The 15,145-nt window shown below is 36.0% G+C and overlaps 1 protein-coding gene across 7 annotated transcripts in view; it reads left to right on the top strand.

Moving 5' to 3' along the window:
• The window catches only part of ZNF638 (zinc finger protein 638), an 84,377-nt gene extending 70,141 nt beyond the window's left edge, over positions 1–14,236 (top strand). For 5 of the 7 annotated variants that reach the window (XM_079940369.1, XM_079940368.1, XM_079940364.1 and 2 more), the window contains 7 exons: positions 3,188–4,412; positions 4,996–5,061; positions 6,924–7,878; positions 8,677–8,796; positions 11,150–11,248; positions 11,986–12,104; positions 13,609–14,236. In XM_079940369.1, coding sequence (XP_079796495.1) covers positions 3,188–4,412; positions 4,996–5,061; positions 6,924–7,878; positions 8,677–8,796; positions 11,150–11,248; positions 11,986–12,104; positions 13,609–13,674 — 2,650 coding nt within the window. In that variant the 3' untranslated portion in view covers positions 13,675–14,236. The remainder of the gene's footprint in view (positions 1–3,187; positions 4,413–4,995; positions 5,062–6,923; positions 7,879–8,676; positions 8,797–11,149; positions 11,249–11,985; positions 12,105–13,608) is intronic. The other 2 variants (XM_079940365.1, XM_079940367.1) reach the window with 2 other exon arrangements.
• Positions 14,237–15,145: the final 909 nt, after the last annotated feature.

Genomic DNA, 15,145 nt, shown 5'->3' with positions numbered 1-15,145 from the left:
TTACAAATAGTTGTCTAATCTTATTAATTTTTAAAGTTCTAGCACTAATAATTTCTTAATTCCCACTTTGCAGTTTTTTTCTGACTTGTATGACATTAGAGAAAAAAGACATGGGATGTGGCTGAATACTTCACATTTCTTTATTGGAGTAAGCTGATCCTGAGAAAATACTGGTCCTTTTTTTTTTTTTTAAGCACTTGTGGATGCTAATTCGTTAACATGATCCTCTTGTTTATAGTTAATGTAGAGTATTTGTTTCCTTTTTAAAAGAAATCTCACATGGATATATTAATAATTTAATAAAATTCTACATTTTCCCTGTTTTAACCAACCCCCATGTGAACATTATTTATTTATCATATGATTAAGGCTCCAAGTAAGGGTGCAAGAGGAAATAAATGTTCACCAGTTCATTAATACTGTTGGGCAGTACTCAGTGGCCCTCTGAAATAAATACTGATCTTCAGTGTTATGTCTCAGTCTAAAGTTTCTCAGAAAGTGTATGGTATGGTGTTAACCTTTGTTCTCATGTCCAGCTTTTACTATATACCTTCTCTGAAGATTTTGAAACCCTGGTTTTATGGAGGGGTGGGGTAGGACAGGGGAGTGGGAAATTAGATAACCCTATCCTGAACCCAGCCTTCCTGGAATCCTTTTTCGGTCCAGTTTCCAGAATATGATTTTGTTTTCTTTGTTCTTTTAAAAGACTTTTTTATACTCTGGTGTTAATAATTTCATTTATTTGACGTCTCAAACTGACTTTCCAAGCTAACTTGATGAACACTGAAGGTTTTTACCATATCAGCCAGAAAACTAGGTACTAATTTTTGGAAAATAAATCCTATGAAGAAAGCACTATAATTTTAAAAGACTGGCACACAAGAACAAATATGGAATTAAGCCATTTTCCTAAGTAGGTTCATGCTGTCTGTTTCAAGTGTGAAACTGCATAGTGATTCATTTTATATAAAAGATAACAGCTTTTTAAATTTACTGACAAACTTTAAATGTGGTGAAGGGGGAGGACTTGCTATATCCTAGAGCCAGGAATCAAAATCTCCATTGTTCTCCTTCTAAAGCCCAGTAAATTGGTGTTTCTGTATAGCTCTAGTTTGTAAAGCCTTTAGGGTTAATATGCAGTTCTGTACTGAGGCAGGAGTTTGAATTTAATGTTCATTATTGGAAATGAGTCTTGTAACTTAAAAATGAAAGCTTATTTCTTGAGAAATAATATTTACATAACTGCTTTAACTGAATATCACAACTTTTTCTTTGTCATACTTGTGCTTGGCAGCAAGTTTTTTTTTTTTTTTTTACTTTTCCTAAGAATTTGGAACACCAAAAATCAGCCATTGGTTTTTTTTGTTTGTTTGTTTGTTTGTTTGTTTGTTTGCGGTACGCAGGCCCCTCACTGTTGTGGCCTCTCCCGTTGTGGAGCACAGGCTCCGACACGCAGGCCCAGCGGCCATGGCTCACGGGCCCAGCCGCTCTGCGGCATGTGGGATCTTCCTGGACCAGGGCACGAACCCATGTCCCCTGCATCGGCAGGCGGACCCTCAACCACTGTGCCACCAGGGAAGCCCCCATTGGTATTTTTTAATATAAGGGATGTGAATCATTTCAAATACAAACCTTTAAACCCTTTCAGCATACAAAGGATAGCTTATACAGTTGACTAGAATATTATTTGATAAAGGTCTATGGTTACTGACTTTTTAACTTAAATAAATTCCTCAAACTCTTTGCCTTAATGGCTTTTCTTTAAGAGGTGTTTCTCTGATCTCTTAGAAAAGTTTTCTCCTCTGGAAGTTTAAACTTACCATCATTGGAGGAGGGAGGAATAGTTTATTGGCTCATATGATTAGACCCTGATGTGGTAGCACTTTTTCCAAACTTCTGAAATATTATTAATGTCTCAGGACACGGACACCATCTTGCAGTAACTAAAGAGTATATAGCCACCGTTTGAGAAGCATATCAAAAGGGATGTCTCATCCCCTCCTTCCTTGAAGAGTAGGAGGAAAAAGTCAACACTGAGATATTGATATGGCAGGATCACTTTCTGGAGTCTTTTTCCAAGCTGTACCTTCTAATGTAATTAAGCAGATGTATTTGTTAAACATTATTGTGTTGACAGCGTGCTGGATGTGTCTTCAGAAGCTAAGATTTTCCTTATTACTATTCAGGATAATCTCTTATCTATGGAGCATTAATATAAAAACAGTTTATTCTGTCTCTGTCTCAGTGAGAATAGTTGTATCGCACACTTTTATTTTTATGTTGGATTTGGGAGGACCTTGATGAATTAGATCAGTTGCATGTATTTGCCATGTATTTCCTCCATTTCTTCTAAATAATTTTACTTAAAATTTTAAGCTGTGTATTAGAATCTTAAATTAGTCTCTGTAACTGGAAGGATTTCTTTTAACAAATTTCTTCTTGTGATATAGCCAAAGGCACATACTTTATAATAAGAATACATGTTTATGTTAAGGTGATGGTATCAGCTTTGCCTCTAACTTTAAATCTCCAACAGAGTATTTAAAAGACATTTCCAAAGAAAGTTTTCTTTTAAGTATTACTAATAAATACAGTTCTTGGGAAATTGAAAACAAATCTGTTTCACATCCAAAAGAAAGAGGTGACGTGGTTAAGATAACTGTGGCCTATCAGTTTCTGTTCCTTTTAGGTAAGGCTCACTTATAAAATTGTAAATTTTAATGCATGGATCGTTAGTTTCGCGAACCATAAACATATTTTATTATTTCAGTTACCACTGTTGGGGAGATAGGACCTAATAATAATTTGAGATGTCTCAAATTCACATTCAGCCTTCTGGTCTCAGGGGCAAACTTGACACAGAAGGAAAAAAAAATGATTATAACTTATATGAGTAAAATGATTGTATCAGTGGTCATAATATTGCTATAATTTCCTCTGAACTAAAAAGAAATCTTTAGTGCAGTGGAGGATCTTTTTAAAATTTTATGTTATTTGTATATTTACATCAAAACTTCTTAACCATTATAATGCTGATTGACTGGATTTCCCAATGCTTATTGCTCTTGTATTAGGAAGTCTTAACAATTAGCATCGACAGGACTATTTATGATGGTTGAATTCTCATCATAGTTTGATTTTTGTTTGTGTTTTTGTTTGTGTTCTTTTTGTTTTTAAATACTTTTAGCCCTGACTTGAAAAACCGTCCAGTTGATGAAAGTGAGGTGCAAGGAGCAGCTGATAGTCCCTCTGTTAAACCTAGTGAGGTTGAAGAAGAATCTATTCCCAGCATTCAAATAGAAACTTTTATACAACAGGAAGAGCCTTGTGAGGAAGAACCAGAAAAAGCACTATGTGTCTCTGACTTTGCTATTGAAACATTTGAAGTTGAAACTCAGGGAGAGGAGGTCAAAGTGGAAATTCCTCTTGTAGCATCCACTCCAGCCAGTATTGACTTATTCACTGAAAATGGAGAGCAGTCTGTTTTAAATCAGCAGGTGTATGCCAGTGACTTTGAGAAGGAAGAGGCAGAAATTATTAACCCTGAAACAGAATTATCATCATCTGATAGTGCATTTATAGAAGAAAGGAACATCAAAGGAATTCTAGAAGACTCTCCATCTGAAGCAGAAGATTTCTTTTCTAAGATTACACAGTCTATGATAGAAGCTGTAGCTGAAGTAGACAAACATGAAACTGTTTCAGAAATAGTACCATCTACTTGTGTTGTGGCCTTAGTACCTGGAATTTCCACTGGGGATGAGCAGGCAGTGAGCACAAAGGGAATTTCTGCAAAAAGTAATATGGATGAAAAGGAGGAGAATGAATTAAATACCAAGGAAACCAGAATGGATCTGCAAATACGAATAGAGAAGGCTGAAAAGAATGATGATAAGATGGTTGCAGAGAAGTTGGAAAAGATTGTGGCTGCAATGAAAGAAAAGCCTGCAGAAAACTCAGTGACCAAGGCATGCCCAAATAAAGGAGTGGTTCAGGCCAATAAGTCTGATGAAACTAGTAAAATTAGTATGCTGCCTGCATCAAATGCATCTAGCAGTAAATCAAGCATCAAGGCTGGTATGGTCTCTTCTCTAAAGGCAAAAGCTACAGCTTCAAAATCTGAAAACCAGAAAAGTTTTCTAAAATCTGTACTCAGAGATCAAATAAATGCTGAAAAGAAACTTTCAGCCAAGGAATTGGGTCTCCTTAAACCTACAAGTGCCAGATCAGGCTTGGCTGAAAACAGCAGTAAATTGAAACCCACTCAGAGCAGTGTCACCAGAGGAGGCAGTGGAAGGATCTCAGCCCTGCAAGGCAAAGATTCTAAACTGGATTACAGGGATATTACAAAACAGTCTCAGGAAACAGAGGCTAAACCTTCTGCCATGAAACGGGATGACAGCAACAATAAGGTGAGGAGGGTAGGAAGAATGTTCAGAGAATCTATGAAGTGATTATCTCTGTTGTAGCTAAGGAGTAGGAGGTGTAATCTTGTTTTATGCTGTCATCTCCTCACTCCCTCCGCCCCCAAGCTCCCTTTTCCCTTTCTTAAATGACTCCATTGATTTAAGCCAGTAGACACTTAGAATAATAAGCTCAAGTCTGTAATTTATTAACAGGTGTGAAAGCATTATTTGGATAAAGTGTGGTCAGAAATAAAACTTTGTATTTAAAAAAAAAAAAATTCTGCATTGAATCTCCTGAGGTGATTTAGCTCCTGAAGTGGGAAACAGTTTTCTCTTTTAAATTGAAGCTCCCTTTATCAGCTTACTGATGGCCCAACTTAGACAGTAAAACTGAATTTAACTACAGCTTACGGAGATGATGCCTGTACTGTTAAATGATTGTTGACTTAGCTTGGTATACCTGTTAAATATTTGTATAATTGAATGTGTTTGGGTAATATTTGCTGTTTGAATTCTTTTTGTGTTTTAAAGAACATTAATAACCTAGTTGTAAATTCTGTTTTTCTGTATTTCTTATTTAATATTTCAGACTTTGACTGGGCAAAACACTAAGACTTCTAAAAGCACCACTGGTAGAAGTTCCAAACCCAAAGAGGTAAGAAACAATCTACTAACACAGACCCATCTATTCCATCATTCCATAAAAGAGTTCGTCCACCTTGTAACTTGTGTCTCTCCTGTAATAATTAGTTTGATATAGAGCAAGGGACAGGAATGAGATAGTATATTTTTGACCCCACCACCAGTTCGTTTTCTGACCTTGAGCTAGGCTAAATAGTTTGTTCTTGGTGTGGGGCAAAAAGTTACACAGGGATGGAAAGGGGATTAGAGTAGTAAGACACGTCCAGTCTCACATCAGTAGGAATGGGTTGTAACACAGAATAAAATGATCTATGTAAAGGAGGTTGACATTTGACTTGAGTCCTCTCCATTTTGTTATCCTTTTGGTATGGCTCAATTTATCCTAACTAGATGGGCTTTAAGATTTACTTCCTTGGTACTGACTTCTGCTGCCAAATAAACATGTTACAATATATTTGGCTGTTTGATATTTTAGATTTCTGTTATTCATAGAATATTTTCTCAGTTATTTTACTTTTTTCCCCTGGTAGGGCATAAATTTGGGTCTGTTTTATTAGGGCAAGGAGAAATGTTAGTAGTTTAAGAAGCAGAAGTAAGGATTATGGTTCTTCCATGGCTTAATAAATTGATAGTACAGTTGCTTACAGATTCCCCCTCCTGCCCTAAATTTACTGGGTATGTATTATAATGCCATTATTATATTTACTAGTAATTGACCATTGATAGTGTACTAAATGTGTAGGAGGCCTGCCAGGAATTCATTTTCTTTAGTAATTGGCACCATTTTTCAAATTACAGATACTATTTTTTTTTCAAGTGCAGTCATATTTGTCATTAAGTCTTAGTAATAAATTTTCCATATAACTTTCTCAAAATATAAATCTTATATAGGCATACCTCAGAGATACTACAAGTTCTGTTCCAGACCAGAATAGTAAAGTAAATATCTCAATAAAAGTGAGTCACACATATTTTTTGGTTTCCCAGTACATGTAAAAGTTATGTTTATACTATATTGTACTCTATTAAGTGTACAGTAGCATTGTGTCTTTAAAAAATGTGCATACCTTAATTAAGTACCTTATTGCTAAAAAATGCTAACCATCTTCTGAGTCTTCAGTGAATCATAATCTTTTTGCAGTAGTAACATCAAAGGTCACTGACCAGAGATCACCATAACAAATATAATAATAATGAAGAAGTTTGCATATTGTGAGAATTACTGAAATGTGACACAGAGACATGAAGTTAGCAAGTGCTGTTGGAAAAATGGCGCCATTAGACTTATCACAGGGTTTCCACAAATCTTCAATTTGTAAAAAGTAGTATCTGCAAAGTACAATAAAGCAAAGTGCAATAAAGCAAAATGTGCCTGTATCTTAGTATTACACATCTTAAAATATGTATATAAATTGATTGATGGAACAATCTAGTTAGCTATTAACTTTCTAGTTGCATTTGAGGTGCTTTTAGTAGTCCATGAAGTCTCCAAAACACTTGCTAGATATCATTTAATGTATGGAATAGTAAATTCTTTATATTATATTAATTGTTTGATAAATGCTCTTAATGTAGTATTTTTGTACATCATATTTCCAATTCGCACATCATTTAGGAAATAATTATAATCTTACTGAAATTAAGTAAAGGTGGAATTAGATTGATATTGTTAGGATTTTACCTTTGGCATTGTTTACTCTCTGGATTTGTTTGTGGGGCTTTGAAAAATAACTAATTTCAGCTTTTGGAAACATCTCTATACTGAAATTCTCACAAATGATAGATATGTCATGCACATTTATTGAGACTGTATGGAATCTAGCCAGTTATCAGTAGTTGTTCACAATTCTGTGAGTTTTTTTACCTTTCCAACAGGAACCCTTATTTCCATTTAATTTGGATGAATTTGTTACTGTGGATGAAGTTATAGAAGAAGTGAATCCTTTTCAAGCCAAGCAGAATCCACTGAAGGGAAAAAGGAAAGAAGCTCTCAAAAATACCCCTTCCTCTGAACTTAACTTGAAGAAGAAGAAGGGGAAAATCTCTGCTTCTCGTGTTGTTGAGGGAGAATTATCTTTTGTAACGTTGGATGAGATTGGGGAAGAAGAAGATGCAGCTGCACATATAGCACAAGCTCTAGTCACTGTGGATGAAGTAATTGATGAAGAAGAAATAAATATGGAAGAAATGGTAAAAAATTCAAATTCACTTCTTACATTAGATGAGTTAATTGATCAAGATGATTGCATTTCCCACAGTGAACCTAAAGATGTTACTGTACTGTCAGTGGCTGAAGAACAAGATCTTCTCAAACAGGAACGCTTGGTAACTGTGGATGAAATTGGAGAAGTGGAAGAGCTACCTTTAAATGAGTCAGCAGACATAAGTTTTGCTGCTTTAAATACTAAAGGAGATGAGGAAAATACTGGAAGGGATTCCATTGGGTTCATTTCTTCTCATATGCCTGAAGACCCTTCTGCTTTAGTTACTGTAGATGAAATACAGGATGACAGCAGTGATCTGCATTTAGTGACATTAGATGAAGTAACTGAAGAGGATGAAGACTCTCTGGCAGATTTTAACAACCTTAAAGAAGAGCTTAATTTTGTTACTGTTGATGAAGTTGGAGAGGAGGAAGATGGAGACAATGATTTAAAAGTTGAATTAACACAAAGCAAACATGACCATCCCACCGATAAAAGAGGGGATAGAAAAAAGAGAGCTATGGACACAAAGAAGACAAAACTTGAAGCTTTGTCCCAAGTGGGTCCAGTAAATGAGAATGTTATGGAAGAAGATCTGAAAACCATGATTGAAAGACACTTAGCAGGTAGATATTCAGAAGTGGTAGCTTTTGTTTTATGAGGGGACTACATTAAAAATTTTTTTAAATATATGTTACAGCATTACCAATAATTTCACTGTGTATTGACATAAGAAGCCAACAGATAGTTATGGCCAAGTGATACTTTCCAAAGAAATATGTTCAAGTTTCACAAATTTCTCTTAGTTCAGACCCTACCCCAAGTTACTGTATCTCAAGAAAAGATAACAAAGCCAGAAAGCAAACTAAAATACCCAGATTAGAATTGGAATGAAAATGATATGTTTGTATTTTTGAGAAAATACAGCTTTTGATAAGTAGAAGGCTGTTTATACCAGCCTGCCTCCTAGTTTTTGCTTAGACTTAGGATTTGGGAACATTTGTGAAGGTACCATTTCACTTTTAAGTAATATTTTGATGGTATAGAATAATAGGTCAGCTCACTTTCAGTACTTTAGGGAGATCAAAATAATTTCAAATACAAAAATCTTGAAAGATTTAACCAAACTAAGAATAAAAAATACTAGCAAGGTCCCACAGTCTTGAACAAAATAGAAAAATGTGTGTAGGCTCCTTGAGAAAAGCAGGTGGGAAGGTGGAGTTTTGATCAGGGTAAGTGGGAAAATAAAAGGAGAATGCTTAGACTAGTGCTGAATTTTTAAAAACAGAACTCTTCTATTTTATATTAGAAATAGGTTTCCTTCCCAAATTTGAGTAATATCTATCTTGTTTGCAAAAAAGGTGTTAAAGTTGTTACTCAGAGTTAAAAGCAATTTAAACACTGTTACTGTAGCAATAAATTAGACTTTCTCTTTAAAGCTAAAGTGCCAGCCAAGAGAGTTAGAATTGGGAAAACGCCACCATCAGAAAAAGCTGTTACGGCAGAACCAGCAAAAGATGAAGAGGCCTTCCAAATTAGTGAAGGTAAAGCAGGATCGATAGAAGTGGGGGAGAGTAACACAATATGAGGAGGTGGTTAAAGTTCCAAAGATCTACTGTCTAAGAAGAAAAGTAGAAAAAGAGTCAACAGAGCAGGGATGGGAGTTGAGGGAGTGAGGGAAGGCAGCCCATTAATGATTAGATCTGGATAAAGATTTTTATCTTTGCAATTATAGAGATAATGGAACATAATGGAATGGGATAATAGAGAATAATATGTGATCCTATTATAATAGAATGTGACAAATTTTCGTGGAAATGATCTACGAAAGGTTATTCTGACCATGTTGCAGCATCAAGTAAAAATTATTTATTAACTAGCTTTAGTTTGTGTAGCAGATCCCTTGCTTTGTGGATGCTGCTAAGCAGGCAGCCATGAATTAAATAAGATGTCTTAATAACATTAATACAATTTATGTTGAAAGAAATCGGGAACAGTATCTAGAATACTCCAGTTACTTAACAAGTATTTGTCCTTGTGTCCATATATTCATAGCAAAATCCTAAATCCCTAGTACCATTCTCCTTGAAAACAGCACCCTCATTGCCCTCCTGCTTTTGTATCCTGTGTTCTCTAAGGAAAAACTACCACCTGTGATTCAGTGGAATCTCATTGACCTAGCTCTCAGCTGGATCCTCAGTGCTGCTCCACAGTTTATTTAGGCCTCCTTCCTTTCCCATTTCCTAAACAGGTGTAATAAAAACCTAAAACCCTTCTGCTTGTTGTCATACTGGATTAAGTTTTTTTCTTCTTAATTTAGTCTTATTTGACTTCTCTGCATCATTTGTTACTGTTGATTATGTACTCTTTCTTGATGCTCTCTCCCTTGGCTAAGTGGGTACTCCTCCTTTGTTTATTGTTCTCCATTAACCTCTCCTTGATACCAAGCCATAGTCAATGGTTTTACTAACTGACAAATGCTTCTAGCATAATTTCATGAGGGCTTTCCCCACTCGGGATTTCTGTTGTGATAGGGCAACTTCAGCTACCAGCTTGCTTAGAACTGCCTCATCTCAACAGAAGAACAGAAAAAGAATCATTTCTTTACTGCTTTTGTAACCATTTATTTTCATTAATAGACAATATATTTGATGAAAGAACCTAGCTTAAGAAAAAGTCATTTTTTAAATAATTTTAAACTTAAAATATTTGTTTTAATCTCTTAAATAATTATGTAATTATATATAATATGTATTATTGTTGTTATTATTAGATAAAGGTGCCTTTGGCGTGGTAGCAGCAAATGTGTTTGAGAAAGTATTACTCTGTTGAGGGTTGTAGCAAGACACTGGAGGCTGTTTTAAGCATCAGGTCAAGAAAAGCGAGACAGCCTTTTTAATCGACTCTTTGGGACTTGATGACTGGTAGAATGCAAGGAGTAAGAGAACAGTAAATAACCATTCATAGTTTCTAACCATCCCCTCAGATTTGGGAAAGAGTAGCCCAGTTACATGGGGAGAGCACTGAACTTGAAGTCACAAGTCTCTGTCACTTACTGGCTATGCATCGTTGGACATAATCAGTTTCTTACCTCTTTTGGTTTTTTTTCCTCCATCTGTGAAGAAATAGGGATAATAATGATTTGACCTGCCTGTGTCACACGAGATAAAAGCTAAATGAATGATATGTATGTGAGAGAGATTTGTCCAGTGCTTTACAACAGTTAGGTATTTCAGCTGCTGAGGGTAACCAGAATTGCTTGGAACCAGTTTTTGTTTTTGTCTTCCCCCGAGATCCTGTTAGGCATTTTGCTGATAACATTGAGTGCTTCTTACATGTTAATTCACTTTGCTGAGTTTGAATGTTTGTAGTTTCACTTGTGATTCAGTCTAACAAGGGTCTTAGTCCATCAGTTTAGGCTTTGTTTTTCTTGGTTGGAAGGGTTTCAATACAGGACCGCAGAATTATTCTCTGCTCGTGTCCTTTTCTCCTCAATCCACACTCTTCTCCCACCCCAGCACTTTTTCATACACATGTTAACTCTTGCCAGTAATATAGAACTTGAACTTCTTCCATTACCTTTAAAATTTTTCCTGAACAATGTGTAAATAAAATATGCTGCTAAGCTTTAGTCCCATATCCTTGAATCTATTTAATAAGGTTGAACAGATTTACCCATTTATTCCTTATATAAAGACTCTTGGAAGAATAGTCGGGTGGGATTAACCAAGAAAGGTTTACTTAGAGAGATGATCCATAAATTAATCTTTTTTTCATAGATTAATCTTTGAAGGCAGAGATTATCTGATGTTAGCTTCAGATAACATCACTTAGTATAAAATCTATAAATCTATTTTGAATAACTTTTTTTTTCCTTGAAAAATTTAATGACTTTAGTCGATGAAGAATCTGGATTAATGGATTCAGAACCAGAAAGAAAACGCAAGAAGATTGAGGACTCTTTGGGGAAATCAGTGGCACCTGATGTCCCTGAAGGTAAAGTAAAAACGACATTTTTTCCTTATCCATGTGAAATAAAAATTCAGAACCGTAATAAGTGTTCTGTTTAGATGAGTAATGCAATGACCTTGCTTAGATGATTAGAGTGGAAATTAGCAAGCTTTGCACACTGGCATTTCTGAGAACAGTTTATTAAGCTGTGTTTTTACCTGACAAAGATATTTTTATTGCACTCGTGAAGTCTGGGATATGTACTCTCTTTGTTGCTCTGGTAAGAATTGAGTTATACTTGCCCAGGCAGAAATTCCAGTTGAGTAGGACATGATGGAAAAGCTTAGCTAGCAAACTTTGTTCATGGCCAGCTCAGATGAGCTAAGGGGCACCTTATTTGTTTACCCATTGTATTCCTCAAGCAGACAGTTGACTATCATTTTGCCTCTTCTCCCTGTTTTATTTTAACAGTGGATTCCTAAGAGGTTTATTTCAAAGACTACCAGATTCTTTTCCAGTGAACTGCTATTCTGAAGGAATTCCCTGCCATTCCTGGAAGCTCTGGAATATTACAGAATTTGTTTAAAATAAAGACTTCTGTTTTGTGATTAGAGGCTTAATTGCTCTTGATCCCTAGATACATAACAGTGTGTATTATGTTTGTACATAAATGTATACTGTGCTTAGTATGTTTATCATGTTCAGATAAATTAACACAGCTCTAGATAAATTATCGTTAATTTTTTTCCTTCCTCTTCCCCCTCTCTCTTCCTGTCCTCTAGATTTAGACTTTCTTGTACCGAAGGCTGGATTCTTCTGTCCAATTTGTTCCCTCTTCTACTCAGGTGAAAAAGCAATGACAAATCACTGCAGGAGTACACGTCATAAGCAAAATACAGAGGTAGATATTTCTTATTTTTAACTCATCAAATCTTCAGGTGGTGGTATTATAGTGAAACTACTGAAGTGTCCACACAAAATGTACATTCTTTCCTTTTGGAAGAACTTTTTAAGGTTTGTTTATTCCTCTTAAGTTCAAAGTACTATTCATGTCCTTCACTGTATCTTGCCAGTAACTCCTAGTTTTTATTCCTTTTCCTCTGGCAGCGTTTGCCAGAGTAGATTTTGTATATCACTAGTCCCATGTGACACTCCATTAAAGTGTGGGAAACTGTATATTCTGATGCCCTCTTGCAGAGTCATGGACACATAACATGTTAAAGTTTCAGACTTGTCTAGCCAAAGAATCCACTTAACTTTATTTAATCCATTTCCTCACTACTACCACCCCTGTTTTTAGTTGTACATGTCTTTGGGACACATTTAGATTAGAACTCAAGAGAATCATCATTAGCCATAATTGAAACAGTGGTTCTGATTCCTCCTGAATGTTTGAGAGTTGCTTTATATATATCCTCTGTATTGAATTTGTGGCACAGACACTCATCTAACATTCATTGAGCTGTTATTTGCTGGAAGCTTATTCAGTCCCCCAATCAATTTTATGAGGTAGATGCTATCAGTTCCAATTTTGAAGATGAGGAAACAGGATTAAAGAGTACCTAATCCCCAAGATCACATAGCTAGTTAGTGGCAGATTTAGGATTTGAACCTACCTTTGTTTTATTCTAAGCTTATGCCCTTAAACATTGTGCTGTGCTACCTGTGCTCTTAACATGTCACTTTTCCACTTGAAATCTTCCACTGGCTTCATATTACACTTGGAATAATATGCAAACTTCTTATTGTGGGTCTGTAAGGCCCTACATGATCTGATTTTTTTCCTACTTCTCTGACCTCGCTGTTATTGCTCACTGTGTTTCAGCTTTTTTGGCTCTCTTGTTGTTCGTACACGAAAGGCCCCTTTGCTGCCTTTGCACCTTTATATTGCTGTTCCTTTGCCCTCTCCCAGCCCCCCTTGTATAGCTGGTTCTTCCTCATCTTTTAGGTCTCAACTCAAATAACAGCTTCCCTGAAAGGCCTTTGACAAAGAAAGACCTAGCTAAAGTAGAACACTCCTCCCAACCCAAAAAGCAGTCAATCTCATTTGCTTTACAGTCTTTCTTTCCTTTATAATACTTACCACCACCCCCTAAATTATCTTGTTTATTCTTTTATTGTTTCTCTTCCCCTACTAGAATGTCAGCTCCATGAGGTAAGGGGCCTTATCTATCTTCTTGACCACTGAGTCCCCAAGCATCAAGATAATGCATAAGTATATCATAAATATCAGATGATTCACAAATGGAAGGAAGGAATGTTAATGTAAGGCACTGTGTTTCTAATCTTTATTCTGTAGGATCAAGCTCTTTAAATTATAAATACAGTGAAATATATTAGATACATTTGTAACACAGCAAAGCAACATCTAATAAATATTTTATATTATGAATTGCTTTTAACAGAAGTTCATGGCCAAGCAAAGAAAGGAAAAGGAGCAGAATGAGGCTGAAGAAAGAAGCTCTAGGTGATTGGGGGAAAGGGGAAAAAATTCATTAGAAATTCGTTTAGGGTCCAGTTGATTGGTGTATTTTTGTTATCACTTAATTTGTAATTTTTGTTTCAGAAGCAAATATTCATGTTGTACAAATTTTGATTGCCCTTGATGTAGAGAGACTGAAGGGGAAAGTATGATGGGTTTGATTTTTATATCAAATCATCAGGCATGGAGAAATATCTTTTAGAAGTGTTAAAATAAATGTTCCTACTGTATATTTAAAATACCATGTTGTGTTTGTGGCTGATTTATTAAAGACTTGCTGGCCTCTGCAGACAGGCTTCTCTACAACCACTGAGACTTGGGATGTTTGGTGATTCTTCTTGTGTTACTGGAAATCATAGGCGTGACAGTGTTTGACTTTGCTTCAACTGGTACAGGTCAAAGATTTCTTAAAACTCTCAATTTTTCTGGGTAAAATTCAATTACAGCATGTTTGGCTCAGGTAGGTTTGAGTAAAACCTTGCTTGACTTTTTTAATGGCTTAGAAAGACATTTTTTCTGCGTCTGGTAACATCTGCTATTTTTGCCAGGACCCATTTAAGGTAGCTCCTAGCAAGTCATTTAATATTAACTTGAAACTACAAAGAGAAAGTAGCCTTTACTTTCTGTAGACCACAAGAATTGCTTTTTAAACCACTTGAATTATTATTTAATATGTTTGTGGGGAGTTGTAAAGGTACAAAAAAATATTTCACTGGATTGTTAGGTGCTGGACACAGCCCTGTACTGTAAAGTTTTAGATGAGGCCATGCTTCAGACATAAGCCTACTGACTGAGAATTTTTAGTATCTGATTCTTTATCTCTTTAGATTAGAATGCACCAATTAACAATAGAGGGTGAATGGAGGGAAACAAAAAACAACTACTTTTTTAGATCTCTTACTCCCATCATAGTACAAGAGTTAGCTCACAGTCAGCAAGAGTGGAGTGAAGAACACATCTTTTTGTTGTTGCTCACCAAACTCACTGCACACTCAGTTCGCACTTAGCCACAGCCTGAGCAAAATGATAAAATACTACACGCCACAGAGTAAGGAATGGGGTGGGGAGAGGGATGGCTTGTGAATGCCAAGAGTCTGTTGTAATTAAAACCATATAGGTGAATGAGGTACTAAGAGGGAGAAGAGCTATTAAAAGGTTGGAGTATAAGGAGCTGGCAAGTTAAGGTGGCAGAGTAGGGAAGTTCCATGATGGTCTGGTGGTTAGGATTTGGCACTTTCATTGCCAAGGCCCAGGTTCAATCCCTTATCTGGGAACTGAGATCCCACAAGCTGTGCAGTGCAGCCCGCCCCCCCCCCCCCCAAAAAAAAAAAAACAACACCAGTAGAGTAAATAAGACTCTTAAAGAATCTTTTCCTGGGGCTGCTTCTGAAGCTTTTAAAACCAGAGAAGTTAGGAACTTCTTTAATCTTGCCTGGATCAACCTTGGTGTTTAATCTTAA

Source organism: Stenella coeruleoalba (assembly GCF_951394435.1).
Source record: "Stenella coeruleoalba genome assembly, chromosome: 13".
In the NCBI taxonomy this organism is placed as follows: domain Eukaryota; kingdom Metazoa; phylum Chordata; class Mammalia; order Artiodactyla; family Delphinidae; genus Stenella; species Stenella coeruleoalba.
The sequence above is the reverse complement of the archived record's forward strand: the minus strand, read 5'-3'. Positions and strand labels throughout refer to the sequence as shown.